General features: G+C 47.0%; 1 protein-coding gene across 1 annotated transcript in view; it reads left to right on the top strand.

The window, feature by feature from the left end:
* Positions 1–18,576, top strand: part of SLCO2B1 (solute carrier organic anion transporter family member 2B1) — a 62,100-nt gene that overhangs the window by 19,976 nt on the left and 23,548 nt on the right. Inside the window, exons 3-7 of the mRNA XM_062567489.1 lie at positions 2,983–3,120; positions 3,229–3,391; positions 4,791–5,018; positions 6,273–6,371; positions 11,000–11,130. Coding sequence (XP_062423473.1) covers positions 2,983–3,120; positions 3,229–3,391; positions 4,791–5,018; positions 6,273–6,371; positions 11,000–11,130 — 759 coding nt within the window. The remainder of the gene's footprint in view (positions 1–2,982; positions 3,121–3,228; positions 3,392–4,790; positions 5,019–6,272; positions 6,372–10,999; positions 11,131–18,576) is intronic.

Here is an 18,576-nt window from a genome sequence, read left to right as displayed (position 1 = left end):
GGCAAAGCTCATCTGTAAAGGGAGAAGAGGTGGCTGCTTTCCACCCTGGCTAAGCCCGCATCCTACCATCCCAGGGTCCTCGCAGTGGGATGCTGGGACTTTTTAGATGGTCTCAGGTTTCCTCAACCTAGTGCCATCCCCTAAGGTTGTCCTGCAGCCCTGCAGCTGGGACATGTTCAGACCCTTGCACAGACCCAGGATTTACCTCTCAGTGTCCCCCAGAACCTGGAGTATTGCTTTTCCCTTGCAGAAAAGGTGAGGCTTTTCTTTGAGGCTTTTTTTGGAGGCTCAGAGAGTTTGGTAGTGTGGATCCATGCTATGCTGTTCCCACCAGCTTTGGTACCAGAGAGCAGCCTTGGGCACATTGCGTGCACAAGCATAGACTTAGCCTTTCAGACTAAACCAAAACTAGTCTTGCAGCCACAAATTTGGATGTAGGAGACATGAACCAGCTTTTCTGCTGCCTCTACTCCCTTCCAAGCCTGTCATTAGGCTAGCAAAGCAGGCAAGATTTGCTTTCTGTGCTCTGAGAAGGTGCAAAGGGATGGCCTAGGGAGGGAGAGAGCCAGAAGTAATTTGGTTTTAGTGATGCTGTCTCATTCCTAGCGGACGTTGCTCTCTGAAGCTTTGTGATCTCCTGCCGCAGAAGGACTAATGCAATAAGGAGAGGAAGGCAGCATGCTGGGAGCCAGACGCATCATCGCCCTGATTTACCCGTATCTGAAGCCCTGCCGTGTGCCACTAATTCTTCTGAGAACCAGATTCACATCAGTTACCAAGATGCAGCCTCTCTTCTGTAGCACTCTGCCATGAGGGAAAATGACTTCTTGCCCAGAGATGCTTTAGACATTTAAGCTATGTAGTTCTCAAACACAGCTGAGTCATAAGCACTGCAGCGGCCGGTTCTCGGGGAAATCTCTTCCTCTGTTGCAAGGGTCATCTAGGTATAAACACTGATGTCCCACTGCAAGAGTGAAGAATGTCTTTCCAGACCATACAAGTCAAAGTGCCAGATGGCCTGATCAAATACAGGAATGTAAACAAGTTGTCGCTGGTGCAGGACAGAACGTGGCACCATGTCGTGCAGTCAAGACAAACAGGGACGTACGTCTCTCCAGCAGGGCTCAAGTCAAGGAGTCTGGTCTTTCTTTTTTCTGGTAAACAACCAGCTGTGCTGTGGTCTGGGGGCCTGCATACAGCCCCTGGAGTAGGAAGAACTGGAGTCCTTACCCAGGTCTGTCACCAAGCAACCGTGAATCCTTTGCAGGGTCGTTTCCCTGTTCTGTGCTTCAGTTTGCCCATCTTTGCCATTCCAGCCTCCCAAGCTATTTTGGCCTCCTGCATTGAAGAGGGTGTGAGGGAGAGCTGAGGGGCTGTTGAGCAGGCAGTTGCTGATGCAAACGAACATGCCATGAAAATGCTGGATTTGGATTTCTATTTGGCTGTATGCTATAGGCGCCAGGAAAAAAAATTAAGCTGGTTTCAATGTTTTCATCTGAATTCGTGTATGCAGAAAACAGTGCCTGGCATGTCTTGCAGGAATGTAGAAGTTTAGGTGAAGCTACCTCAGGAAAAGCTTTCCCTTGGCTGGGGGATATTTCTACGTCCAAACAAGATGGACACCTCAATAGTGGCATGAGCCTGGAAGGCCTGGCTCACATCTCTGCTTTGCCTCTCGAAGACACAAGTCACTGCAGGCAGTGGTACCCGTACCCTGGTATTCCAGTTCTCAGGAGTCAGCTGGGCTCAAAAATACCCTTTTTCCTTTCTCACAGTGTAAATATTCCCTCTGCTTACAGAGCACTCCAATCTGGCAGCGGCCCCACTTCATCTCAGGAACAGAATGAGACATAGCTAAAACCAAGCCTGGGGTGAGTGGCTCCTTGGCATGAGGTTGTTGCCTGATGGGAGCCGGCTGTGAAGTGCAGAGAGCCACAGCAATACCCAGCTCTGGCCAGTGGCTTGGAAAACATCTCCCAGAAGCAGCGCCCTGTGGCTTTCTGCAGTGCCCAAGGCTGAGAGCAGCATCTCTGCAGGAACACAGGGATATTCAGTCTCTCTTGCAATGAGATGGAGTGGTCTATCTCAGTAGGGCATGTGATGGTTTGGGTTGTTTAGTTCATTTTAACTCATTTGCGGTCAGGGGAAAGATATCTATGTGAAGCCATGTGACAACAGGGAAGGGTCTTAGTTGTCATCTGTCTTCATTTGCTGAGCATTTTACAGAGCTCTAGATGAAGGGGAAGTGCTCTCCATCCACCCAGAGGCTGTCCTGGGGCAGTTTGCTGGGCAGCTTGAACTAGGCGTTCTTTCAGGTTGCTGTGCACTACTAGGTCCCAAACTCTGGAGGAGATGAAGTCAGAGGATTTTCTGGGAGCTAAACATCTTTGACAAGGTTTCTTTCAGGAATTGGAGAAGAATCATCACATTTTCCAAAAGGAGAAACATCCTTTTCATCCAGAGCTTTGAACCAGGGGGGAAAAAAAAAGGAAGCAGAAGAACTGAATTATCTTCTCTGTCCTGCTCTAAAGATACTGCTTGTGCTGAATTTGGTGGTAAGACTTCTTCCCATCATAGAAGAGCTCATGCCAGCATTGGGGATAACTGCCCAGCTTGGGCTCAGCTGGAGCAGGAAGGTTGTGCAACCATCTTCCTCTGCTGCTGGATCTCAGGGTCAAGGCCAACACAAACTATGATCAGCCCAAGTGAAATGATTTGTCCAAAGCTATTTTCTACTGAAGAAACTACTCTCCTTGCAAATAATAACCCTGTTGACATTTTTGGCAGAGAAATGTTTATTGGCCTTGACCTAATTTCAGAACACAATCAACAACAGGAGTAGGGTAATTTTTCAAAGGTGACTATTTACATTCAAAACCCCAACCTTTGTATATGAAAAGTATTTGTTTTTAATGGAAAAGAGTTCGTTGTTATGTTGCAGCTTGCAGTTACAATGCTGGACTATCTTTTTTGTGTTGGCAGTTCTTTGTTTTTTGCCATGGGCTCCTGCAACTCTCCCAGCTCTTGATCTCCGGCTATCTGAAGAGCACCATCTCAACCATCGAGAGACGATATGGCCTGTCCAGCCAGACATCAGGGTTACTTACTTCCTTCAATGAGGTGACATCTCCTTTCTTCTCTTAGTCTACCAGGCAAAAGCTTTTCCAATGCTCCTGTCGTTCCCTTGCCTGGCATTTACGAGGCCTCTTGGTCTGTGTCCTGCTGCAGGTTGGAAACACGCTGCTGATCGTCCTCATAAGTTTCTTCGGGAGCCGAGTGCACAGGCCTCGTTTCATTGGTTGTGGTGCAATTCTTGTCTCCTTGGCTGGATTTCTGATGTCTCTCCCTCACTTCATAACAGGACCCTATGAATATGACCAGTCTATTGCCAGTAGGTACTCTGCGTGCATATTTTATGCCTTTTAGGAAAGATAAAGGAAAAAAAAAAAAACTTTTTCTCATGGCCTTAGGAGCTGCAAGCTGCAGGTTTGACCTCAAGGAATTGAATACTGAATTTTAACTTTCTGACAGTGAAATTGTCTCAGCTCTGAGAAGCAACAGCTGGCTGTGCAGAAGTAAAAATAGCTTATGGGCTTGAACCAGAGAAAAGGACATTAAGACTGGTAAAATGTAGGCTGTGCTCCTGATTACCCTTGTCTTCCACATGTGTATGCAGCAGATAAACTGCAGACAATATGAAGGTCTCTTCCCAGCCATCAGGATCTGATTTTCCACGAGGGGAGCCAGCTTGTCTGCACTCACGTGAACTACTCTCGTTCTCAGTTTTATAACTTAGATAAGGGAAGGCCTGGTGAACCCTGTCACACAAAGCCCTTTGCAGGAAAATAACAGAAAGGATGCAGGAGGGAGCCCTGACTTGACCCGGGAAGATAGCAGAGGGAGCTGAAATGCAGTTATCTGCAGTGGGAGAGCAGTGGTGTCACAACTAAACCCTCCTGCTTTTGGGGTATTTCACCTGTGTTTCTTTGTTTTACTGTGCTATCTTTGAGGGGATGCTTTGAGGTTTTAGACCCCACCAGAAAATCAACCTTTTGTGACAAACTTGCAGGTCAAAATCACTCATGGAGAACCAAGCCAGGGAGGAGTTTTAGGCACAGGATCTTTTCCTGAAAGAAGGTGAAGATATAAGAAGGAAAGAGAGAAAATCTTTCTTACCTTCCCACTCCTGCCATGAACCTCCAACAAATCCATTAGAAGCCTCCAGTAAAAGGCTTTTCTCCACCTCAACAGAGAGAGTGCACCTGATTTGCTCAGCTCCAACCACCAAATAAATATTTAATAGGTGAATAATTCGTAGATGCAGACTGGGGTCAGGTGCTAATGACAATTTGGAAACCAATTAACCAGGTGTTTCAGAGCAGCTGTTGCAGGTGGCCATGTGTCCAGTACTTGGAGTTGCATGACTTGAGACATAATCATGAAAACCTGGTTATAACCAGCCCCTGGTATTTTAAGGGGTGATCAGGATGCTGCTACATGATCCCTGATCAGCATTTTCACTTAGGCATCTGTGAAATCCATTTTTGAGTAAAATAAGTTTTCATTTCCTGAGTCACTGTTTATGAAATCTGCAATTTTTACTCACTCGGATTCATTGCAAGATCCATCAAAGGTCATGGAAGTGATCTTGGCATGACATCTGTTGCATGCATACCTAAGGGCTTGCTGTTATCTCCAGGAAGAGCAGACGTTAGGTAGCTCGTTCTTTCTTGATACCAAGCTTTGCCCTTTGGCTGCCCCCCTTGAACCTGCTCCCCCTGTCTCCACAGGCATTTTCAGCAACGCTACCGACCTCTGCCAGCCTGATGGCCAGGGAGCCAACGGGAACTTCAGTGATGCCAGCTGCACCCCCCACACTGTGAAGGAGAACCACGAGGTCCTCCTTGTCATGTTTGTGGCCCAGGCGCTGCGAGGCATCGGCGGTGTCCCCATCCAGCCCTTTGGGATCTCCTATATTGATGACTTTGCCAGTGAAAGGAACTCTCCCCTCTATTTAGGTAAGATGGGGAATGAGCCCTGTTATGGAAAAGAGGAGACTCCAGAATTAGCTGTCTACAAAAAAGGCAGACGTCATACTAGTCTGCATGAATGAGAGCAGAGGAGCTTGCCTTAACCTTTCTGCTCTGTCATGAACTATTTGGGAAAACAGTGTGTCTGCTTCAAGCTTGGACAAACTGGAGACAGACCATAAAGAAACGAGGAGATCTGGAAAGCATGATTTAGGAGAGAGGCTGGAAATACTGTTATTTTCAGCCTGACAGTGAAAAGCCTGAGAGGGACATGATAACCATCTCCTCCTACAAAAAAAGCTTCAACAGGCAGAAACAGAATAATCTCATCTTCATGTTCACAGGAGGCAGCTATGGACTTAAGCTGCAAAAAAAAAAAGATTTTGTTTAGCTGTGGGAAAGAATTATAGGGAGCTTAAACACCAGAGGCAATTGCCTGGGAGGCAGGCAAGTATCCTTCAGTGGAGGAGGTGCTGGAGAACAGCTTGGCTTGAAGGATGTCACAGGGTGGTGGGATGGAGAACATGGGCCTTGCAAGTCCTTCTCACTCTTTGTAGCTGTTACCTGTGACAGTCTGTTGAGTACACTAGGGAGTGAGGATCACATCAGCTGTCAAGAAACTGCAAGTACTTTTATTTTGTCTGCATTGACTTTTCTCCAGTGGGTGCTCCAACCTCATGGAACACATTTTAAAAAATCGCCTGTAAGATAGGAGTTTGATCTTACATGTGTTTGATCTTTTTATCAGTAATTCATATAGCAGTGTTTGCTGATAAAAGGTAAATGAGTGGCAGTAAACTGTGTTATATAAAGAACTGATTAAATCAGAAAGCACAGTACAAATGTCAGTCTAGATTATGTCAGCAATTCCTTGACTAACTTTGCATTTGCTGATTTTCTTATACTAAGGGGCACATCTTGGTCACAGGGCTATTCCAGCTTTTGTATGAGTCCAAAGCAAGATCTGAGTTCTGCAAAAGGTTTCCTTTGAAGAGAGCCTGGAAAGCATGGGTGGTCAACCTTTGAGAGGAAAGAAATGAGAGAGCAATAACAAAAGCAGGGAAAAGAGTGGCCGTTTTAGAGGAGCAAACTGTAAGGGAGAAAGCTAGAGTTGGTGGCAGGATGCAGTGTGGACAGATCCTGGTCCAGCCCATTCTGGCTCATCCTGCCTTGATGCATCTCTTGTTCCCCGGGGTCCCTCTGCTTATGGCTGAGCCCTACTTTGCTCTCTTTCCTCCACAGGGATCTTGTTCTCTCTGACTGTCATTGGGCCTGGTGTGGCCTTCATGCTGGGTTCTGCCATGCTGCGTTTTTACGTCGACATTGACAAAGTCAGCGGAGGTGAGTTGGTGCATCCTCAGGGACCCATCCTCCATGCTCCAACATTGCCATTGTTGGCTGTGGGCATGTGGGGATGGAAGTGCTGGGGTGAGCTTGGGAGAGGGACAGGAGCGTGTGTGCACCCATGGGTGTAGGAATTCCCATTTACAGAGCCCACAGCCTCCCATCTGATTTAATGTCACATAGACAAGTCCACAGGGTTAAACCTAGCCTAGTGGTTTCTAGAATCCCATATTTCCATCATCACTTTTTCCTCCTTCAGACTTGGGTCTCTCACACCTGGGCTGCTGCCAGGTCTCGAAGGGATGCTCATCTGCATCGTGTTTACAAGGACTGTGTCTTTTGGAGCAGACTTAATGTTCATTCCTCTAAAACTTTTCTGCCATATACCAGAAACACTAGGCAGAGCATTTCACTGCCAGCCATCTCAGGGGAAGAGGGGGATGGGGAGGACAAGCAAAACTCAGAGATGAAAGAGAGAGATGAATGAGAAGTAAGAGAGAAGGAACAAAGAATAGATAACAGGACTCCAAGAGAGGTGAAGAAGCAGAGGAGGGGTAGGATGAGAGGAAGGTAAAAACAGGTAGAAGAGAAATGTAGGACAAGGCAAGAGAAGAACATGAAGGGGATTTCCCTTAATAGCTTTCCAAATGTCTGTAGCTGAGTTGTGCTGTCCAAGCACTTGTAGAAGTCCCTGAGCAGATGGATGATCTCTGCCCCTACAGCTGCAGCAGCGTGTTGGCAGAGGCCAAACGTGTAACTGATGTGGGAGGGATGATGAAAACTGCTAGTGACAGATATGGCCCTGCTTGTCAGCTTGCCAGAGACCTGCTGGGCAGGGGCACCATGGAGAAGCTGAGCAGGGATGCACACCTGGGGGACCCTGAGCCAAGAGGCAGGGAAGGACAAGCCCCAAGAAGGGCTGCCCAGCCCAGCTGAGCTGTCACAACTCTCCCAGCACCCTCTCCCGGACACCAATGGGACTTCCCCCACCTGGAAAGGGGAAAGAGCTTCTCGGGGGGCCATCTCTTTTTTTGGCTGTTCTCGAATCCTGGCCTGGAAAGTAAAAAGGGTTTCCAGGTTATTATCAGTGGTAGACACACGTTATGCAGCTCAGCACATCCCCATTCAAGGAAAAGAAGATCGGACAAGCTCCTTTGGGTGGTGACCAGACAGCATGAATATTGGAACTGGATGACTATTGGGTGTTTGATGCTATAAAGGCAATACCTTTGGCCCCTTCTTGGGGCTTCTGGCTCATTCCTGCTCATTGACTTCACTAGGCATTTTTTCATCTGGCCTTTATCACTTTATATGTTTACGGTATTTACAACAGAGGAACAGATCTTAATCTTCCCACTGCTTCCTCTTAGCAGGCAGCCTCCAAGTTTATAGCAGCATTAATCCTCCACACAGGTGAGTGAGCCTTAGTGAAGTGTCTTGAGTACAGACAGTTGAAGCCCACTGGCGATTAACTGCTCCTGTACTAAGCACATCTGGTCTAGGCAAAGGAAAAAATGCCCTAAGTTACGATCTCTCATAAATCCTTTAACAAAGTCTGCTTCCTTACAAGGAGCCTGGGACCTGTGTCCTGCCCTTTGCTCAAGCTCCATCCTGGCATTTGGGGTTGTTTAGCTAGTGGGGTTCTTGCGATGCCCTGGGTGCAGTGCCGTTTGGGAGTGATACAGGCCGTTGTGCACCACAGGCATTTCATGGGCAGGTGGATGTGTGGTGGTGTGGTGGATTTGTGTGCACAATGCAGAAAGGAGGGGAGCAGTGACCTGATGGCATAGACTATGTGCTGGAATGAACAAGATCAGGAGGGGTCAGAGGGCTTGCATGCATGACTGTCCCATGATGCAGAGGCTAAGAATCTCTGCCCCAAAGCAGAGCACTGGCACAGAGGTGAGGGAGCCTGCTTGAAGCCCCAGGAGCAGAACAGAACAGCTTTTGGTTACACTGGTGGTGTTGTCATTAACTTGTCACCCCCTTTGCCATGTTAAACTTAAACAGAAGTTGTTGGAGACAACACACACATGCAGGAACTCCCAAAGTTGCTGTAGCCTGGGCAGAGTCTGGTGGCCTTGCCCCTACACGCTATGTGTCCCCAGCACTGATCAGTGGCAGTCCACCATGTGCCTCTGCCAAATCCATTTCCCCAGAGGCTCCACTTTGCTGAAGGTCTTATTTACACATTGAAGCACTCCTGAGTTGCAGTGTCTTTGAAACTTGCAGCCTGCAACCCTTTGTTTGGGCTGGTGTGACCTGTGTTTGGTGCCCTCACATCCCAGACAGCAGCACCATAAGGCAGGAAGCCTTTCTTGTGCAAAGGGAAGGAGGATGCAGCAGGAATGGCTGGAAGAAGGAGGCTGTCTTCTTCTCTAGGAGCATGGCCAAACAGGCACCACTGGCTGTGGGAAACCTCTCACTAAGTGTTAGAAAAGGAGGCAAAAACTAAACCTGAGGATTTTCCCAAGCTGGAAGAGCAGGCCAAGATTTGACAAAGTCGAGCAATTAGTAAAGGTGAACAGGAGTTGTATATTTCTAAGCTTATTCAAGTTTGCAAGTTTGCATACAATTTCTATGTGAAGAAATTGTGTGCAATTTATTATGGTGCGCATAATAAAGCCATGGGACCTTACCTTGTTCACATTCATACATATCTTGACTGCTTTAACCAGATCCTTTTCCTAGGAATTCCCAAGGATATAATTCAATGAGCCCTTTCTGAAGGGAAGGGTTGATAGCTCTATTTGACCATGATCATTTTTCTCAGGCCCAGTTCCTCTGATCTTAAAATCAGATGGAATTTTTTCTGCTTGAAATATCAGTTCAGAATTAAAATGCTTACTGTTATATACCAACTCACAAATGCTTTCTAGTGCTGCAGGCTCACCTCAGGGAAATACCGCAGCTGTGGGCCAAGGAGCCAGATGGCCCCTTTGCATGGTGAAAGAAACATTGGCCAAAGACATTGAGCAAAACCTCTATGAAAATGCTGTGAGCAGATCTTGTCTTCTAAGCACTGCAGCAGGTCCTCCCATGGGCAGTCCCAGATGGCTGGTTTATTACTCTGGTCTTCGTTCTCTGCAGTGAAACAACACGTTACCCCAAAGCCTCTATTTATTGTCTTTGCTAAAAACACTCTGGATATCTTTCTGGTTGCACATACATACACACACTTCCCGTCCAAGCCCCACACTCTCGGAGATGAGCGCTGGCCGTGGTTTGTCAATGTCTTCTCAGAACAAACACCACCACTTCTGCTGCCAGCCCCAGAGGGTCCCCCAATTGCATGGTGCTTAGCTTGTCTGCCTCTGAAGGAGGTAAAAAATGGGATTAGGATCTGCAGTATGTCTGCACACCCTGATGCTTAAATCTTCTAAGGCCTCTCCAGCAGACTAAAGGCAAATAAGAAATGAGTTTGGGTAGCCAAAACTGGAGAATATCCTGTTTTAAAGCTATCTTCACACTAACTGATTACTGGGGAAAACTAGTGAGCTGTGGCTGCCTACTGGTAAATCCAATTTAACCTCCTGTTTTCCTGGAAAGAAGATTCCCACTGTTTATTCAGGAAGGGTTTTAAATTCCAATTTACTAAATGCATCATGCAGAGCAATTATCAAATTCCTCCAATCCGTCGTCATTTGTTACTTCCAGAGACGGGAGAGTAGGTGCTGCACTACCTGCCGTACTGCACTACAGTGAACGGAGAGCAGTTTTAACTGCACTCCCTCCCCTTCACTACAGCTCACTTGTGTTAAGCCTCATGGTTAAGAAAGAGGTTTCCGGAAGGACTCGTTCCCTCAGCTTGCTCATGGATGCTACCGAACCTCAGGAATCTCATGCTCTGTAGAAACATTTCTTCTTTCGGTTGTGAATTTGCATTCTGGCTTCTGCATATCATGTTTTATTTATGCCAAGTACCTTCCCCAAAGAACATGCTATCTTTGGCAGGGTGCTCCGTGATGGGAAAGGATATTGGGCTGACAGAAGGAAGGTGATCAGGAAAAAGAGATAAAAATTAAAGTCAGTGAAAGGAATATAATCCTTTTTTAAAAACTATCTTGTGTTGGTGGAGCTGCAAAGTCAGCACTAGCTAATGATGGATGAGGGTGGTGGGCAGAGCTCCAAATCCTGACATGGCCAATGGGTTTCTATGCGGATAACCAGACTCTAAAAATCAAACCAGGGCTCTGGGGTGCCTAATGTTAGGGACTAGAGTTAATTCTTACCTACATTTTGATCTTCAGAAAGGATTTTTCCATGTGTATTGACAGACATCTTGACCCTTGGTGAGCATTTTCTGAGCTTTTTCATGATGTGGATACCCCTTCTGTGAACATGTGGTGATGGGAGCACCTTCCTTTGCCTTTGCAGTGCTAGGATGTCCCTGTCCCATTAATGAAAAATGAAATGAGATTGAGCACCATGGGATGAACCAAGTGCAAATGCTGCTCAGACCACCTCCAACTTGATGGTCCCCTGGTTGGGAACACCAAAGTCTCCAGCTTACTGGTGCCACCCAGCACTGTCCCCTTGCTTGGCACATGGGAGGGCAGCAAAGGCGCAATCGGCTCCCTCTGATCACCTTTGCTTAAATGCTGTTTTACCTCTTTGTGTTGCAGAGGAAATCCAGCTCACGAACAAAGACCCACGATGGGTTGGTGCCTGGTGGCTTGGTTATTTGGTTGCAGCCAGTCTTGTGGCCGTGTCTGCAGTGCCTTATTTCTTCTTCCCACGGGAAATGCCAAAAGAGGTAGGATGGGAGAAAGCAAGATGTGCTGCAGATTGCTCCTGTAGTTTAAACCATGACTGCAACAGTTCCTTGCAGTTGCTGAACTCAGTTCAAGCTCTTGCACTTCATGGGGCTTTACAGAGCCCTGTGAGCATGAAATTAAAGCATAAAACACAAGTGCTTTTTTTGCATTGCACACAAATAGGCTGTTCCTTCCTCACGACCAACCTTTTCTATTGCATCCGTGGGAAACATGACCGTGGCAGTGGTCTCAGATTGTGCAGTTTATATATACCTCCCGAAGTGTTCTGTGGTTCAATCTCATCTCCAGCACCAGAAGATCTTGTTCCGCCTGAATGTGAGGGGAAATTTCTTCACTGTGAGAGTGACAGAGCACTGGACCTGGTTGCCTGGGGAAGTTGTGGGGTCTCCTTGTCTGGAGATCTTCAAGGCCCGCCTGGATGCAACCCAGTCTAACATGCTGTAGGTGACCCTGCTTGAGCAGGGAGGTTGGCCTAGATGATCTCCAGGGGTCCCTTCCAACTTTACTGATTCTATGATTTTACGATTCTATGATCTTCCTTCTCAGATCCTCTATGCTAAACAGAGCCCAGTTTTGCTAGTGAAATCCAGAGTAGTACAAACAGTTTAGTTTAGTGGGTATTGTAATTCCTTGGTGGCACTCCAAAGCAGCTTTGTGTGTGTGTTGATAACCCTGCCTACATGACTTAAGGCCCTCTTCCTAGCAGTATACAGAACTGGGCAAACCCCATGTGGGTTGAAGCCGTGCCTTCTTGTAGCCATCCTCCTGTTTCATCTAGAGAAGTGATCTCTTGCTTTCACTCCAGCAGCTGTAGTCTTACTTCTTCTGCCTGGTCTTGTTTGGGACTTGGTGGGAGTTGCTATGCAGATGGCACTTGCTTTCCTCTCAGAAAGGCCACATGTGCCTGACAAGAAAATTTATTTGGGTTCTTAGGAAATGTGAATAACACTTGAGGAGCCTTTCCATTAGAAATAGGTGATGAGAGTTTTATCTTGGCAGTGTTTGAAATGCTCAGACTGGTGGGTCTTTCTCGTTCCCACCAATAGCCCCCTTTAACTGTTCACTTTCTGTGGAGCTTGGGGGTTAGGTACTACCAGTGTCCAGCTTTCATCATCACCTCCTCTCAGTGACTTATCTACGACCTGTTTGCTGGCCAAGAGGACTTTGGAGAACCTCCAAACCCTTATCCCCCAACCATGCCTGATATCCCTTAGGGTGCAATTTGGAGGCAATCATCTCCCTGAAAGATTCCCCATCTGTCAAAGGGGCATCAAAATACTTCTCCCGGCTCTGTAAAGTGATCAGAGCTGTCTGGCAAAGAAAAGTCTTTAGCAGCTAAAAGCTGTTGCTGCAAGCCAAACTGACATCTGACTGTTGTTTGCTTGGAGGAAGCTAGTGTCCGTCCCTTGTTGGAGTCCACGGGCTGGGGGAAGCTTTGCTTTTGTTTACTACCAGGGTTTTGACTTCTCCAAAGCCCTCATAAATGCATTAGAGTTTGTGCCAACATCCAAAACAGTCTGCAAGCTTCCCAAGCACTTTGCTGGCTGCACGTCCTGGTCTCTGGCAAGCAGCGTGTCATGCGGAATAATTTAAAACGAATTGTTCTTTCAGAGAAGGCATGATACTATGGCTCTGAATGCTCTTAGTTATCAAAGCTCCTGGGACGCGCTTAGTAGGTGAATTTGCATTCATCTGGATGTCTTGGCCATATTCCAGCCTGTGTAATTGCCTTTCACATATAGTTTACCTTGGGACAGCATCAAAACTTTCTTGTCTGAACAAGTACATGTGCAGTCTGGTGGAGAATAGTTCTTCACTTCTTCTGCCAGTACCTGACTTCCCTAAAGGATGAGCTAATCTTACTGTGATTTAGGGTACACCTGCTCTGAAAAATGTTACCTATTGTAAGCTTCTGGGGAGTTATAATGATGTACTACATTCACTGCTAGAGTCCCCAAAGTGCTGCAGTTCTGCAAGGTAGTGGAGCAGAAACTCCTCAGCACTTTACACGATGAGGGGGATAGTGAACACAATGGGCCTGATTTATACTTGTAAAGCTTGGTTCATGGCTGAATGATCTATATTAGCAGAATCTGCTCAGTGTGTAAGGGTAACACGCTACATCTTAGGATAAAGGTTCTTTATTAGGACTGCTGCGAATATCAATTTTGTTAACGGCTTTTGAGAGAAAATAATATGCCTCTAACTGAAACAATTGTACTTCTGCAAGTTCCTCACTCAGATCAGTCTGAGAGTTATGTGGCATGTAAAGGAAGAGTTGGACATTGATTTGAAGAAACAACAGGAGGAGTTCTTTCTCCTCTACTGGCTGATATTTGTAAGGAATGCTCTCAGACAGCTGAGCACTCATTTATTTCTTTGCAGCCCAGATTTTACTTTGATTTCTCCCCACTGTAGTATCTGCTCCAAAAAGCTCTTGGGAAACTGTTATGGTAAACAAATAATAATTAAAAAATAATTAAATGGATGGCAAAATTCTGCCTACCCCTTGCAGGACTGGAGATGCCAGGGCCATCTGAGCCCTGCTGCTGGTGGTGCCCATCTCACTGGGATATCAGCACCACCAGCAGCAGGGAAAGACCCTGCTAAAAAAAAAGGAGGGGGGGGGGGGGGAAAGCCTTTTTAGGAACTCTACCAGAATCTGTTCTGGGTAAAACCACTGGCTTCTGTGGGGGTACTCAAAGCTCTGTAGGAAATCTGCATTAGAGCAGGTCATTTTCTGTAGGTGTTATGGAAAAAAAGTCATTTTTGCTTGCTCGCTCTTGCAGCAAATTAGTGTTGAGCTAAGGATATAAACCTGATCACTTTTCTGTCACGAAGGGCAGTTGCTTTTCCTCTCCACTGAACTGGATGCAGCCTTGTTTCTAAGGCCACTAAATCACTGCACTGGCCGTTGAGCTTGCTGGAGAAACGGTTCCCCTCCAAAGGAGCATTAGCCAAGGGTTTATTGCCAAACCCTGCAGAAAGGATATTTAGAGTTGAAAGAAATGCCACGCGGGAAGGAAATGTGGATATCCAGGCACAAAGTTCAGTGCCATATCCTATGCTGGCAGAAGCTGGTCCTGACCTCTCGCTCTGGAACATGCCAATCCTGATGCTGGAGGCAGAGGGGAACCGTCTGGACAAGGTCTTTGGAGGCCAGCTGACCCTGAGCCAGAGCAGAGCTTTCACTTTGTTTGCTTTTTCTTCTGAAGCAATTCGGGGTGAGTCTGCACTTGTGAAGGGCTGACCTCAAGCTCGCCTTCCGCTGCCACAGTGCTAGCGGCTGCCCTTCCTTGTTAGCGTTGGACCCAGCCGCCTCGCAAAGGCTCACGCAGGACTTTTGTGGCATTAGGATTACTTCCAAGTTTCTTTCCACTGCATGGAGGAAACGTGCTGTTTTTTCCTATGCTTGCCTCTAATTTGGGATGTAGCAGGGGAAAAAAGGGGGTGAAGTGGCACTGCAGCAAAGAAGTGCAGATCCCTGCAGCAGCTCCGTATCAGAGTTCTGCAGCACAAAGCTCTGTCCCAGACATGCTGCACTGGCAACAGTGAGGACAAGAGCAGTGATGGGATTACCTGTTGTTTACCATATAACTTAGGAGGCCTAGGGCCAGCATAGGGCTTTATGGAAGCAGTCAGGAAGATCAGACTTTGTGTTAACCTTTGGGTCAACCCTGTGTAAATACAGCTGTTGTGTTAAAGATGGTTGGCATTTCGCCTGCTGCCTTCAGTTTTGGGCCATCTGTCTCTCCAAAATGGGAATAAAACAATCACAGTGAAAGCTAGCAGCAGAGCAACTGCAAGCTACAAGCACTCTGAGGCAGGAATTGGGCTTTTCTCCCTGATTATAAAGCCCTGGCACAATATCTTGACCCATAACCACTACACTGAGGTGCTCCAGCCATGATAATGCATGGGAAAACCACAGGCATTCTGTAGCCACGGAAAAAGCCCAGATGTTTCTGCAGCACCGGCTGAAGGCCTCATTTCTTAGCCTTCATTTCTCGGAGGCCAAAAAGGAATTTCAGGCATCCCAGGACAGTCAGTCCTCATGCCATTTGCTGTTTGCAAACCTCTGGGACTACATATGTGTCAGCAAGTCATGAGACTACCTGGGAATAATGTGTCCACACAAAGCAGTAGATGTGTTTCTCCATTGCAGGGTCTACCAAATGCCATCAAAGTAGCAGAGGTCAGCTCATGGCTTAGTTCTTCCTACTGCCAGAAGCACTGTTTCTTTTCTCTGATTTTCATCCTTCCTTCATATTTTGCTTCCTTTCTCCTGGCTCGGTCTGTATAACTCATTTCAGCCCTTGGTGGTTTCTCCAGACCAAGAAGCATCCTTAGTGTTATCCAACAGACTTTGTATAGTAATGCATCGCTCTGTCTTTTTGGAGATTTATTTGCCTCCTCCAACCAGCCAAGACAGATCTAGGTTACTCTACAACCACATTTCAACTTTACCTTTATTTTATAGCTTCTTCCTTTGAAGTTTCTGGGATGACTGGTGCACTTAATGTTAACAGTGTTAATGATAATGGGAGTTTGCTCTTTCAATCCTTTTTCGTAAATCAGTCACATCAGACCCTGAACATTTTCATTGCTTCGCAGCTGCTCTAATTTGTCAGTAACTTTCTAGCCCTGAAGTGCTCAGAAAAATCCTATTCAAGGGACAGTCGCAACAAAGCTATAAAATTGTCATGATGTCAGGTGGGGAATGAAGGGAAAAGACTTTTATTTGACAAACTTTAAAATCAGGACCAGGTTCTTCTAATAATGCCAGTTTGATGCTGCCTCCCAGGAGCCCAGATCATTTGTCTTATCTGGCACAAGGTTATGTCCTGGATTGTGGGGAACTACAGCGTTTGAGCATTTCCCAGTTGCTGAATAGCCAAAGTTCAGTTCGTGCCTTAAGTGAAAGCAGGAAAATTATCCTTGTTCATTGTGTCTCATGTTCAAGACCTGTCTTGCACACCTGATCATCTCCTGGTTCAGGTTTCATTTTGTGACTCTTCAAAGTCCTGTAGAAACCATCTTCCCAAAGCTATAAAAGGGAGGTGAATGACACTTCCTCTTAGCTTTGAGAAAGGTAAGTAAACAGACACTTCATGAGAAAACTCAGATGGTTTTTATGGGAAGCAGGCCTACAAGTCCTGGTCCTTTCCAGGCTCCCTGTTAGGCAATCCTCTTCAGATTATCACTCTCTCGTTAGTGTTTGCCTCCAAACTTACCCCCTTACAAAGCTTTGCCTGATCCTCCAATTTATATTTTATGCCTTTGGTTTATTGTTCTCATGCTGTCCTCAATCCTAATTAAACCTCTTCCCGCTCATTGCCATGTTGGCATGGTTATAAAAAGTAACTGAATCTCCTCCCAGCCTTCATTTTGCTGGGCTAGGGAGACTAGCAAGGCAGCTCGATGTGTCCTCCACTGTCAGAGATGTCCTCCATCCCCAAAGCCCTGCACTTCACCTGTCCTGGTCAGAATCCAGTTTTCCTGACGTGATTCACTGCCGCGCAATGCTCCAGTCTGGGCCTGGTCTCTACAGGCTCTGCAGCGGGGTCAGCACTTCCCCAGCTCTCCTGGGAACATCATCCTTGGTATTTCCTCATACCCCATTTACTTATTCTGTGGCTGCATCATATGCTTATGGGTGGAGAGACTGGGACATACTTGCCATTCTCCTCTCATTTCCAACTGCTGAAATTCAGATATGAAACTAAAGTTTGCTATTAAGCACTAACCATATGGCTGTGGCCTTCACACTGTTAAGTTGTGTTAAGGCTTTGTGTTTGAAGCACACACTGAGATTATAAGAATGTGGTTCCACTGTGACTTTAAAGTACCATAAGGTGAGGATGCTGCTGAAAGTCCGACTATTTTTCCACCCACTCCCACCTAGTATCTCTTTGCTTGAGCAGAAAGCTTCTGGGAGGCCTGTGAGTGCAAACCAGAGGAGATGAACAGGGGGACGCCCCTTTTGTGTAGGATCCGTTTTCATCTCAAAGCTTCATATGTGACATGTACTTGGATTTAGAGAAGTGCAAAAACAGGATTGAAAGGAACTAAGAATATAATTAATGTCTTATTCTTAAAAGATACTTCACTGTGTCACAGCAAAGCAGCCTAGCGTTACAGCTGAAGACCACGCAATATACCCCAGAGAACAAGCCCCATCTAGCTTGGCATATCCAGTACATTTTTGTTTATAAACCACCCAGCTCTGCAGACAGCTTCATTGTGCTCAGATAGGTGCCCTCGCGGCAGACTCTGTTCCTCATGTTCAATACTTACAGCTCACGTCATCCTGCGGGAGATGGATGGAGCTAAGAGCTCATTCCTCAGTGTTACTAATGGGGGAGACAGAGGGGGCAGATTCATCTCCTCTGAGACAGGATGGAAAAAGCCAGTACCTGAAATCCTTTGCTATCGGCTAAGGGGGGAAACGTGGATTTCTGCGGGTATTTCACAGTGGGGGCTGGAAGAATGTGAAATGCAACCCAACCCAGGGCAGGAGTGATCAGTCAGCACTGCAGTGTGGTGTCTCTGTGGTGGCCAAGCAGGAGTGAATTGCTGGGATTTCTGCTCCGGCCCCATGGCAGATGTGTCTGCCATTACCAGTCTCTCCAGATTTTCCTTTAAATTGGCCTGGGCAGTCTGAGCAGATGCCCAGGGTCAGAAGAGGGACACCAAGCTGGACCTGCAGCCTTCAGCTCGGAGGAGACCAATGCAGCAGAGCAGAGGGTTAGGAAGTCATCCTAATCTGAGCTGCCAGGGCAAAACCTGACCATCTAGGCAACACCTCGAGCCATGGGGCAGGGTCCTAGAAAACTTAAGAGAAAGGTCTGCAGAGCAGATTGACCCATTCCACCCCCGAAAGCGCCTGGCTCATGGAAACAGGAGAGTGGCTGCAGATATGGAGTAACCTTGAAAAATGTTTATTCATGCCCTTGCTAGCTCAAATGTTTGAGCAGCCCTGTTCCTGCTAGGGATGATATCACTTGACAAGATCTAGGCAATGCCTGTCCTTCACCTCTTGAAGCAGCAGGTTAGTAGCAAAGAGAAACTCTGGCACATGAAACGCTGCAGCAGTGTTCCTGCCTTGCCCTTGCAACGCTCTGTGGACGCTGGTGCTGTTAGAGCAGAGCAGGCTGCTCCCAGGCATGTCACAGGATTGCACAAGCGTGCCCAAACTTGCAAAGCGGTGAGAACCTCCTGCTCTGCCCTGACACCACCCAGCACCCACTGCCATCAGCGGGATCCTGCAGAGAGTATTTTCAGAATCTGAGTAGCTAACAACTGTGCATGGAGGTGGCCCCTTGGCTCCCAGAGGTCCCAGTGAACTTTTTGAGTCCAGCGTGGTGGGAGTATGCTGGGGCAGGGATATGGCTGATCTTCAGGGCAGGCAGAGTCTTTATGCA

This window comes from Rhea pennata, chromosome 1 (genome assembly GCF_028389875.1).
Source record: "Rhea pennata isolate bPtePen1 chromosome 1, bPtePen1.pri, whole genome shotgun sequence".
NCBI classification, from domain to species: domain Eukaryota; kingdom Metazoa; phylum Chordata; class Aves; order Rheiformes; family Rheidae; genus Rhea; species Rhea pennata.
The sequence above is the reverse complement of the archived record's forward strand: the minus strand, read 5'-3'. Positions and strand labels throughout refer to the sequence as shown.